Source organism: Carex rostrata, chromosome 3, assembly GCF_964058835.1.
Source record: "Carex rostrata chromosome 3, lpCarRost1.2, whole genome shotgun sequence".
NCBI lineage: Eukaryota > Viridiplantae > Streptophyta > Magnoliopsida > Poales > Cyperaceae > Carex > Carex rostrata.
The window spans coordinates 6,667,402-6,680,377 of record NC_135920.1 but is presented as its reverse complement, the minus strand read 5'-3'; the positions used below and the strand labels follow the sequence as shown (position 1 = coordinate 6,680,377).

General features: G+C 34.9%; 1 protein-coding gene across 1 annotated transcript; it reads right to left on the bottom strand.

The window, feature by feature from the left end:
- Positions 1-10,073: 10,073 nt before the first annotated feature.
- On the bottom strand, positions 10,074-12,317 carry LOC144552003 (uncharacterized). The gene is made up of 6 exons (XM_078300113.1): positions 11,954-12,317; positions 11,232-11,355; positions 10,777-10,916; positions 10,609-10,671; positions 10,440-10,508; positions 10,074-10,340 (listed from the first exon to the last, which is right to left on the bottom strand). The coding sequence occupies exons 1-6, from the start codon at positions 12,128-12,130 to the stop codon at positions 10,266-10,268; spliced, it is 648 nt and encodes a 215-aa protein (XP_078156239.1). The 5' UTR covers positions 12,131-12,317; the 3' UTR covers positions 10,074-10,265.
- Positions 12,318-12,976: the final 659 nt, after the last annotated feature.

Sequence of the window (12,976 nt, the reverse complement as noted above, 5' to 3'; positions counted from 1 at the left end):
TGCCATGATGAACCCATAACGTGCGGTTCGAACCAATAATGATGCGACTAATTTTCTTCAGGGAGAAATTTTCTAGTATGCCCATGTGAACTTTTAAAATTAGTCAATTTTTTTTATCAAAACATCATAATATTCAATATCTCCATAAAAAATTAGACATATTTTTTTCTATCCGCTTTTATTTAGTTATTTTAAATTTACATTGACAACGATGTCCTTTTATTTTAAATGGACGTGCCCCATTCTTATATATCTAATCGTCTTCTTCTGTAGAAAACTTCTCTTCGAGCTCAATGGCTTGTCATGCCGTTGTCTAATGGAAAATAAACAAATCAGTGAATTGTCCTAACCCTGGTAGCACCACAAGAGATAACAATACGTACTGTTAGAGGTTGGTTTCTCGTAGTATTCGGAAAGCAAATATACTCCTAAAAATAAAGTTTTCTTATGGTTGGTAAATAAAAATAATACCTTAACTAAATTTGATTAAGAAATGATGTCAGGGATATTCTAAATGCAATTTTTGTAATGAATTAAGTAGAAAGAGGTGAATATTTGTTTGTTCAATGTGTAATAGCTAATAGATTGTGGCAATGGATATCTGAGTTCAATGGATTCCAATTTACATGTAATACTATACAAGATATGTGGTACATTAACGCTTGTGTATCATTGAAGGATAAACTATTAATATATAGAACTTATCAGAGAGGTGGTGTTATGTGTATATCGCTATAACATGATAGATTGATTTTTCAGAGAGGTGCTGGTAAAAGTTTACCATCTATAGATGCCCAACCCAAATCATTTTTGTGACTTCTTTTTGGTGTTAGAACCGAAAAAATAACTCGACTCACACTAATGTTACCTTGTGATACTAAAGAACTGATAGGAACAGAAACAAAGGTGATTATGGGAGATGATGGAGACCGAACAATTTTTTTTTTTTTTGAGTAAAGTTGGAGGTCAAGTCACCAAACTATTTAATAACTCTTGTTATTACAATAAAATATTTCTCCCATCTGGGTTTCGAAATTCATAACCTCTCACATAGAGACCATGTACCTTTACTGTTAATTAACGGATAGAACTTACAAAATACTCCGTTAATCTTCGTGCGGAAGCGGATCTTGCGAGTGAAGCAGTATCACTGGTTCTGCAAGGAATCACAAGCCGAAGCCGGAAGCCCTGCGTTTTCCACGACCTAAAACCTTCAATTCTTAACAGAGTGCTTCTTGGTGCTCTCTATCTTTTCTCTCTAATTTTGACTGTTACTATTCACACGTTTTTCTGATTATTAGAGTGAGAGAGAGAGACAGGTATGGATGGTTTATATAAAACCAATGCACCTTTTCATAATGGGTTCGCATCTATTCATAACGGGTCGGGTTTTTAGTTTCCCATAATGGGCGTACCTTTTATTAAATCCAACATCTCTCACTCGCACAAAATGGGATACCCGTTATAAACTAAGAGAACGTAATCTCTAATCTCTGTTAAAATTCATACAAGGAAATAGGCCGTGACCAGCATATCTTAATTTGAGAGTCTATATTATTATCCAACTGTTAGGTATGTATAACAACATCTAAGTAGAGTAAATATGCAGTACCCCAGATCATTAAGTTACATTTTTTAAGTATTACAGGATCTCTTTTATTTATTGATACAACCATACTTATATATTCACAATTATGTTACATAAACATAATTGGTGCACCAGTGAATATAACCTAATGTAACACTCAAATGATCTTTTTCTTTTATCTAGAATCTCTTCATTCCAAATCAATTTGCTATACATATATGTTCCATTAGATCGCATCATACATGATCATTGGTAACATTCCAAAATAACTAATTGAAAAGAAACTTCAATTATTTAGTAAAAAATCGAAGAGTACTATGAGATCCTTTTGATCTCGCGGGTCTCACACAACAAAGAAGAAGAGATCATATCTTCTGTTACCCTGTTGGTCAATTGCACATATGGTATGAAACATATGTTACGGTATTATTCTCCATTTCTTATGGAGCGTATGTCTAATTTAAAATCCAATACCGTACAAGTGATAGTTCAGATATACATAATATCTAACTTGAGTCCACAACTCTACTTATCATATAAATTCAATAACAGGACTCCCACTTGGCATAAGACAGTTAAGGTGAATAGTGGGTATTTCACCTTCGGTTATAATAATATATTCATATGACCTCATCTTGATTCTCTATCAAGGCGATGTATATTTTAAGCACTTGCTCTCACATTTTGTATCATGTCTAGCTTAAAATCAATCTTATTTCTATGTCCTACCAAGACATAGAAGCGATTGTCTGTGTGAGAAGGCCAATCAACTGTCTGACATACCTTTCATTTTATATCTCATGCGTCATGCTAAATATATTGGTATTAAATAATTTGTAACAATTATCACATAAATGAATAATAAAAATAGCATTCATTGCATTTATCCCACAAATATAAATATACATAATATATACTGTTCAATCAAAAAAATATATATATAACTACAATCTACGTAACCCTAGAGATTTCACATGACCAATAAACACATCTCTAGGTATTGCCTTTGTAAAAGGATCTGCCACCATTTTGTGTGTAGATATGTACTGCATGCAAACTTGCTTTCTCGCCACCATGTCTCTAACGAAGTTATACTTAGTATCAATGTGTTTGGTCTTTGAGTGATACTTGGGATCTTTTGTATAAGCGATTGCTGCTTGGCTATCGCTGTATACCAACACTGAGTTAGTTTCATTCTCACCAAAACCCAAGTGATTCAAAAATCTTTTAAGCCAAACTGCTTCTTGTACTGCTGCTGAAAATACTACAAATTCAGCTTCCATTGTGGATAAGGATATGCAACTCTGTTTCTTACTACTCCAAGAGATAGCTCCATTACTAAGTAAGAAAACATAGCCTGAGGTAGATTTTCTTTCATCTAAATCTCCTCCCCAATCAGCATCTGCGTAACCCATGAGTTGCAGATTTTCTCCTTGAAAACACAATGAATAATCTGCAGTACCTTTCAGATATCTAAGTATTCTTTTTACTGCTTTCCAATGGGACTGTCCTGGATTGGCTTGATATCTACTCACCATCCCAACAGCGAAACTGATATCTGGCCTAGTACACATCATAGCATACATGAGGCTGCCAACAGCACTTGAGTAAGGAACTTTTTCCATTTGTGCTTTTTCATCTAGAGTCTTTGGACACATTCTTAAACTAAGACCTTCGCCTTTTGCTATAGGAGTATCAATGGGTTTACAGTCTTGCATATGAAATTTCTCAAGTACTTTCTTGATGTAATGCTCTTGTGATAGAGCTAACATCTTCTTGGAACGATTTCTTTCAATCTTCACTCCAAGAATGTATGCTGCTTCACCCATATCCTTCATATCAAAATTGGAGGATAACCATTCTTTAATGATTTGTACATACTCTTTATTGTTACTAGCCAACAGTATGTCATCCACATAAAGCGATAGAATCACAAATTTTTCTTTTGACCTTTTGACATACACACAATGGTCTTCATCAATCATTTCGAAATCAAATGATATGATTGCTTGATGAAACCGAATGTACCATTGTCTGGAAGATTGCTTGAGACCATAAATGGATCTCAACAATTTGCACACTTTGTGCTCTTGTCCTTCGGCAACAAAACCGACAGGTTGTTCCATATATATCTCTTCTTCCAGATTGCCATTTAGAAACGCAGTTTTAACATCCATTTGATGCAATTCCAAATCTAAACTGGCAACCATAGCTAGTATCAATCGTATGGAAGTAAATCTTACAACAGGAGAGAAAGTCTCTTCGTAGTCTATCCCTTCTTGCTGTGTATACCCCTTAGCAACAAGACGTGCCTTATACCTCTCAATTGAGCCGTCAGCTAGACGTTTAATCTTGAGAACCCATTTGTTCCCAATTACCTTGCGTCCTTCAGGGAGATCAACTAATTCCCAAACACTATTTGATCTCATTGACTCAATTTCTTCTTCCATTGCTTTCATTCATTTCTCTTTAGCAGGACAAGTGAGAGCCTCTCGAATATTTCTTGGCTCTTCTTCATCTTGCATGACAATCATGTAAGATTCATTTTCGATTGGAAAATGACGTTTAGGGACTCTAGCACGATTGCTATGCCTAATTTGTGATTGTGCTGAACTTGGCTCAGCATCATCTACAGACTTGCTTCCACTTGGATGAGATACTGTTGGAGGTTCAGGAATATGCACCAAACGATTTGCAACAATCAAATCATCTTGCTCCTCCTCTACTTCATATAGAGAAAATTCTTGACCTATCTTACCCTTTCTTGGAAATTCGTTTTCCAAGAAAATGACATCTCGGGACTCAAATTCTGTTACACTCCCACTCGATTGTTCACCAATGAACACATAACCTTTGGAATATTCAGAGTATCGTATAAATATACTCTTTTTACCTCGTGGACCCAATTTACCATGTTGATGAGACGAATCATGAACAAAAGCAGTGCATCCCCAAGGTCTCAGATTACTAAGATCTGGTTTTCTATTAGTCCAAAGTTCGTAAGGAGTTGAAGAAACAGATTTAGAAGGTACACGATTTAGAATATAGTTCGTAAGCAGTCAATAATGCATCACCCCAAAAATTAATTGGCAGATTTGCTTGAGCCATCATTGACCTAACCAGTTCCAAAAGAGTCCGATTTCTCCTTTCAGCCACTCCGTTTTGCTGTGGAGTATATGGCATGGTTAGTTGCCTTAGTATTCCTTTTTCTACGCACATTTGTTTGAACTCATCAGACAAATATTCGCGACCGCGATCCGTTCTTAAGGCCTTAACCTTTTTGTCTAATTGATTTTCACATAAAGTTATAAATTTCGTGAAACAAGCAAGAGCGTCAGATTTATGAGATATCAAATAGACGTGACCATATCGCGTATAATCATCAATGAAGGTGATAAAGTATCTACCTCCATGTCGTGCCCTCACATTCATTGGTCCACAAATGTCAGAATGAATTAACTGCAATGGAAATTCAGATTTGGTTCCTGTTCCAAATGGTTTTCTTGCCATTTTTCCTTTTAAACAATTTTCACATGTTGGTAGACTAACCCTTTCAATTTGGCCTAACATGCCTTCCTTGGCTAATCTATCCATTCGTTGCTGTCCAATATAGCCTAATCTCATGTGCCATACATTCACATCAACATTTTCATCAGCATATGATGTAAATAAAGAAAAATAGGTATTATAAGAAGTCATCACATTAATAACATCCAGAATAATAAAACCATTCGATACATATCCATAACCATAACACACATCATCCAGATACAACTTAATACTAGTACCACACATGTTCAAAGTAAATCCAAATCTAAGAAGAACTACTACAGATACAAGATTTCGTCGAATGTCAGGTGCAAAGAGAACATCATGTAAGAGGAGGGTTCGACCATCACGCATATCCAACTTGCATGTGCCTATACCCTTGACTGGTACACGAGAGTTGTTTCCTACATAAAGCCATTTTGAACCTTGCAGAATTCGACGAAAATCCACAAACAAATCACGGTCTTTGGCTACATGGTCTGTTGCCCCTGAGTCTACAGTCCACAAAGGATGAGAATCAGCAATAAAAACAGAACTGGAAACATATGAAAAATATGAAAGTTTTTCTATAATTTGTACCTTGCGGGGCTCTTTGCATTCACGAGCATAGTGACCCTTCTTGCCACAATTGAAACACTTGATCTTGGCCTTATTATGCTTCTTAAAATTCTGAGAAGCCTTTCCCTTGCCACGATCCTGCCCCTTATGCTTTTTCTCTTGTTTGCCCTTGTGACCAAAATTTGACTTACGCTTCTGGCCTTGCCCTCCATGAGAGCTTGAACCAGCCAAATGCACAGCAGATTCAGTTTCTTGAGGCTTGGATGCCTCAATACGATCTTCCTCAAGTTCCAGATGCCTTGCTGCATCGTTGAGAGTTTTAATACTCTCATTGTGGGTCAGATTCACCTTCATGTGTTCCCAAGTATGAGGAAGTGAACGAATCACTGCTTGAAGTTGTTGCTCTTCAGTCAAAACATGGCCAGCGTCCTTCAACTCACTAATCATATTTGACATCTCCCTGAGATGTTGCCGCATGCTATGATTAGGACGTTTCTTGTAAGTGTCAAACTTGATGGTGAGTTGTCTCAGTTTTGTAACAGAAGTTCCACCAAACTTCTGCTTCAAAGCAAGCCACATCTCTTTTGCAATCTCATGTTGCCTAAACTCACGCATCACATCATTATCCATACTGCTCAGCAACGTAATACGAGCAATGGAGTTCTTCTTTTTTCAGGACTCATATGCAGCACTATCAGCAATGTGCTTTGTAGTTGTACCCTTTTCTGGTTCGGTTAGAATATGATCCAGGACCGAAAGAACCTCTTGTTCTTCCAAGACATACTGAATTTTCATGGCCCAAATTTCATAATTATCGTCATTCAGTTTTTCACCCTTATTGAGTTCTGCCACAATATTCCTAGATGCAGATGCCATTTCACTAAGAATTTACAATTAAACTAAGTTAGGACATATCACAATTCTGATGGCTTAATACAAATTATTTAATGCCTAGCATAACAATTCTAGTTTTACAACAACTGTGAAATAATTTAATAATAATAATACTTATAGATTAAAATCGAAAGATCACTAAGTTTCACAATCATCATTTAATTCTATAAATTTTATTACCATTAATTATTCACTGTGCAAAACTCCCACTGAAAATTATACATTTAATATATAATTTAAAATTATATAAAAAAAATTGTATAAACCTTGATAAACATCCGTACTGCCATAAAAAAAAATTTATGGCTAATAGAAAAAATATATAATATATATAATATATATAAACAAGAATTTCAGTTTCAAAGAAAAAACTGTTTTGTAGTATATATAATATATAGAATCAAGATGGTAACAAGAAAGTTGTTCTAGCATAGTGGTTAGGGTACTTGGCTCCCACCCAATAGACATGGGTTCTAGCCCCAGCGGCTTCAAGAAAAACTTTTATTTTTCGCGGTTCACCATCCCGGAATGGACCAAGTCTATTTAGTTTGAACCGATGCATACAACCTCTCCATTTCAAACAGTAATGGACCCATCCATTGGCGCTGCTTGAACCAGAAATGGATGCTGTACAATCCAGAAGTATAAAAATTGCACACACCGATCATGAACCATGAAATTTTGGACGGTTGTGATTCATTTGGACGGTTGTGATTCATTTGGACCAAAAAATTGTCCAACCAGTTGTATAAGATCCATAAACAACTAAAAATGCATGGTTTTGCTTTGCATCTCCCATTTCCAATATACAACATCACTGTTTTGCAATGCATCTCCAAAAGATACATTAAAAAAAATCTCCAAAAACAGTGAATACAATTAAATACGTTTTTTAAAAATAAAATTCGTATTTAAATTGATCAAATTTACAAAAAAAATAATTGTAAATTAAATCTGAAAATTCGTTATAATTTTCAAAAAAAATTATAATTTCAAATTATTTCGTTTTTCCTAAAACATGAAATTAATTTTCGGAAATTCTCAAAAAAAAATCTGAAAATTGCTATACAAAATTTTCAGAAAAATAATTTCGAAAAAAATAATTTTATAATTTCAAATTAGACGAATTTTCGGAACAATGCGTTTTATATATTAAAACCAGAATACATGTTATAAAAGCTCTGATACCAATGTTAATTAACGGATAGAACTTACAAAATACTCCGTTAATCTTCGTGCGGAAGCGGATCTTGCGAGTGAAGCAGTATCACTGGTTCTGCAAGGAATCACAAGCCGAAGCCGGAAGCCCTGCGTTTTCCACGACCTAAAACCTTCAATTCTTAACAGAGTGCTTCTTGGTGCTCTCTATCTTTTCTCTCTAATTTTGACTGTTACTATTCACACGTTTTTCTGATTATTAGAGTGAGAGAGAGAGACAGGTATGGATGGTTTATATAAAACCAATGCACCTTTTCATAATGGGTTCGCATCTATTCATAACGGGTCGGGTTTTTAGTTTCCCATAATGGGCGTACCTTTTATTAAATCCAACATTTACCACTAGACCAAAGGCTAGTTCTCCATGCGGAACAATTCTATTGACAAAAAATATATTTACAACGAGTCAAATAATCCTAATTTTTAGATCTACTCATTCATTTTCACTAATTTCTCTAAACTACTCTAATCTTCTAATTCTACTTGTATACACTCTTAATAACTCTATTACCTTAATTCTCATCTCTCTCTATGACCGGGTCTGCTTTTTTTGACTGTTGCCGCAATCGGACGACCGAATTTGCTCACTACTGCGCTCCGATCGAGATGGAAGTAGAGGCTCTACGCTCCAAGCTTTGACAGTATCACACTCTCAACTTCGGTCAGCTCCAATCCCTCCTCTCTCTCTCATCTTCCTCTCCGCTCAAGGAGGTAGAGTCGAGAGAAACTGAAAGTACTGATGTGTCGGGGTGAGGCCTGGGGGTGGGTGGGTGGGGGGAGCTAGGGGTGGAGAGGAGAGTGGTTGCGGTAGGATTTCTCATTGGGTCTCTTTTTCGAAGCCGCATTTAATGTTATATTTTAGTAGGTTGTTGTAGTTATTTGAGTTTGTTATGACGCTTTGTTTGAGTAGAATTTTCTCAATTATATTTTAGTAGGTTTTTAATAGTTGTTTGAGTTTGTTATGATGCTTGTTTGAGGAGAATTTTGTAGTGAGTGTTGTGTTTTTTCTAAAAACTTCTTGAGTATTTTTTATTATTGTGACTATTAATGAAAATCGGTGGAGTGGTAGCATAATTAATTGGGTGCAAACAAAATTTATTATAATGCAATTAACAACATGTTGTCTGCATCACGTTTTTAATCAATTCTGGCTTTATTTTTAGCCCTAGAATCATTAAAACTGATGCCTATCCTCTGAACCTTAATTATCTGCTTCTCGTAGAATTATTTATCTATGCTGATTGTAAATAATAAATTAATTTTAGTGCAAACAAAATGTTGCTGAATATTGAGTGCATTTACAGCGTATTGTATGCATTTTTATCAAGACATACATCTAAATATTATGTAATACATCAATTTCATCGATTAGGGCCTCATTTCATATTTAAACACCATGAAAAAGACTGATATATACATTCAAATATTGTTATCTAATACTTGCAGGACAAGTAATTGGCTGAAATTAGAAATGATACCTCTAAGCAAACAAAAGCTGTTAGGCTGCATTTAAAGCACTGTGTGCATCAATTGATGGTATTTTTTTTATCAATTAACGCCTCATTCATACTCCTATAATTATCAAAAGCGACATTTATCCTTCACATATATACTATATAACAGTGATAGAATAATTATTTTGTGCTAACTCTAAATGATACATTATTTGTTGGAATACTTATTTTGTACCAACTCTAAATGATAAATAATTTATTGTACCAATTGCCAGAATACATTTACATCATGCCACGTGCATCTACTAATTTTTTTTTATTAATTCAGCCCTCACATTTAGTCCAGTAACAACCAAACAGAAATTATTCTCAATTATTATATATTTAATACTCACACAAATATTAATTTGCGCTAATTCTCAATGATGTATTATTTTTGTGAAAAAAATTATATTTGAGTGCAAATACTCACGGCTGATATCTGGCATAAATTTATCCATACTAAATGAAATTGATACAACAAATATTATGCATAATGATTTTTTTTTGAGAAAATATGCATAATGATTTGCTTGAATGTATTTATAGTATTTTTTATGTATCAGAATGTCAAGCCTTTTTAGGCAACCAAACACATACTTAAGATCACTTTATCAGAATGCCAAGTTTTGCATGTAATTTAACAAGTAAAACAAATATATCAATATCGCCGAGGCACATAAAATAACATTGGCAGTGTTTAGAGACGAATTAACTATATATAGATTCTTGCCCATCTTATCTGTGAATCTGTGATACACATTAGCTAGTTACCAAATGAAACAGAGAACAAACACAGATTGCAACAAACATACATACATGCTATTATATGACTAACTGCTATTTAGAAAAAGGAAAATAAGAGAAAGAGAGAGAGAGAGAGAGAGAGAGAGAGAGAGGAAGAAGAAAGCTGCTAGCAAGAAGTCTGTTAGTAGGAATTGCAAGTAATTTTCCTTCATTTCCAGTCAATTGCAGGAAGTGTTCTTCAGCCTCTTAGCAGCTTTTAGAAACCCACAAATTACCTGCAACTCATCGAGTTCCTGCATAATGGTACATAATGACATTGCATCAACTCCAATTGCAGGAGGCAGAAGTTCCAGTAAATGTTTACAGGTGATAGAATTAAACTTGAGACTTACTTGAGACATAAAATGCCTTTGAACCGCATCAAGTAATTGCTCCTTAGATGGGTTCGGGCTTTCGACTTGCTATAGAAAGGCAAGTATTTTTTTTTAAAAGTACAGTTATGGAAGGACCCAAAATTGAAAAGGAAATTGCCAAAATAATTTTTCAGGATACAAAACTCACTAGATTGAAATGACGAAAATATCTCCATAATGCTCTGGTTTCTAGCTTGCTCAGATCCACTTTCTGCAGATTATCATTCATTCAATATATAGAATTAGTTACAAGTCAACACGCTAAAAACATATCAAATCACTGAAGCTCAGGCCTAGTAGTTTCTAATGCATATACCGTTGTAGGCCCTGTTGATGAGATAGAGCTCTTTGAATTTGAATCGGAATTGGAGCAGCTCAGAGACTTATAATGTGGTCCTTTATGATTTCTATTACTCCTTTGAGATTTAATTGGCTTTATACTCGACTGCGTATTATCTGAAGATGAAAAAATTGAATAGCATAAGCATGAGTTCGTTTAGAGGCAACAAATTCAGAGATTATGCATTTTAACACCTTGTTTGCAAATGTTTTGCTTAACATAGATAATATTAACTAAAATATTATTCCATACTTATTTAAGCAGGCTTAAACCAGGCATGCATAACAAACTGAACAATCGATCATTTTTTACTCTTTTATTTTTAAAATAATGGTCAAATACTTCTGATTCTTAATCAATAATCCACAGAAATTGGAAAGAACAAATAAAGGAAAATAGATAAAACACCAAATAAAAAATAAATTTCTTACCTATGTCAGAACCATTTATTTGCACCATTTTGCATTCTGCTTCATCGCCTTCCGGAGAACTAGGTGCTTCAATCACACAAAGTGCATTTCTTTGCAACTTCACCTCTATCCCATTTGTCAGAACCTATGGTTTTGAGAAAAATATTGTAAAATTAATTCTCACTTGAAATCCCTCAATTGGCACCTTATTATACTTGTCAGAATTTAGAAATAATACACTTCACTATTCTGACATAAAAGCCTTAACCTCAACCAAATTTCCACTTATCAAAACAGTATTATTGACTAATTATAAATATAATGGAATAATATGCACGCCCAGCCAGAAAAAGGACTTATGTCCATTTACCTAACTACAAACCAAGAGCAGACACAATTGACCAAACAAACAACATAAAAGATCAATAATGCAGATCAGATACCCAATTTCAACAATAAATTAAGCGATGAAAGCAGCTGAAAGGTTCAAATTTCAGATTAAAACTTAGCACGTAAGCTTTTCAAATTCCTGCACAAAAGTTTGTTCTACATTGCTCAATCACATCACATATTACAAATATTGGACAAAATCAACAAACAATTTCAACAGTTCTGACAAATGCACTGGGACAAATCACCAAATGCACTGGAACACAGAACACATATCTCTACAACAATTCGAACAAATGCACTGGGAAAAGTCACCAAGTTAAACAAAATTTGTACCAAAACATTTATCATACCAGCCAATGCCAACCGCCAGAACCTACAGCTTTCTTTACAATACCGTGCAAACCAACAAGCACCGACTTAGTGCGATTGTTACCGGTCACCACCACCTTCGTGTGTTTAGGCAGTACGGCCATCTCCTCCTCCCTGCTATCTCCACCGTACATTCTCCGATCAACGGTTGTCAGCATCCCGGCTCTGTTTCTGCTGCTTCACTACCAAATCTAACGAAAAGATCCCAAAAAAAATACTGAGCGATCACTGAAATCTCCGCTTTCTAGTGGCGATCATACATTACGAAATTGAATAATGTCAATTTAGATGGAAACTACGAGGTAATGGAAGAAATTGAAAAGAAAAAGTTAATTGAGTTCTCTTCGCGTCACTCTCTCTATTCTGTGTATTAATACATTATACATCTCGAGACTTGATGTATTTCGCTTCAAATAAATTATGGTAAAACCCGGTTCATAAGACTACCTGGTAGGGTACGTGGGACCTACAGATAGAGACTTATTATCTTTTCCTTACAAAAGATCGTGTTCCGGTTGTAACTTACATAACTGGGGTTGTGGTCGTTTTTTCGTGATCTTTCAGTCAGAATCCCGACGACCCTAATCTGACTAATAATATAGTGACACATGTCCAAAACGAGCGTCACTCCGCTGCTGCTACTGACATACTAGTTATGGTACTGTAATAAAGAGACAGCATGGTACAGAATTACTTTAATAGCCTTTAGCGTGCCCCAGTCTTTTGTACTAACTCCCGAGAGAAAGGAAATCATCTATGGCGCTCTCTGTGTAGTGCCCCGTGCTAATATGGCGTACATCCTTCATTAATTATGAATTTATGATAGTGACAAATGAATTATTCAAGTTCAGCGAGGTAAAAAATTTATGATAGTGGAAAAAATTTGCGAATAATTTGTAAAGTTCGGAAAAAGTTCGTAAAATTTGCAAATTATTCGGAAATAATTCAATCAAAGTTTGGTCAACTGAATAATTTGGTGTTCGTTCGTCATCACTAAAAAATGA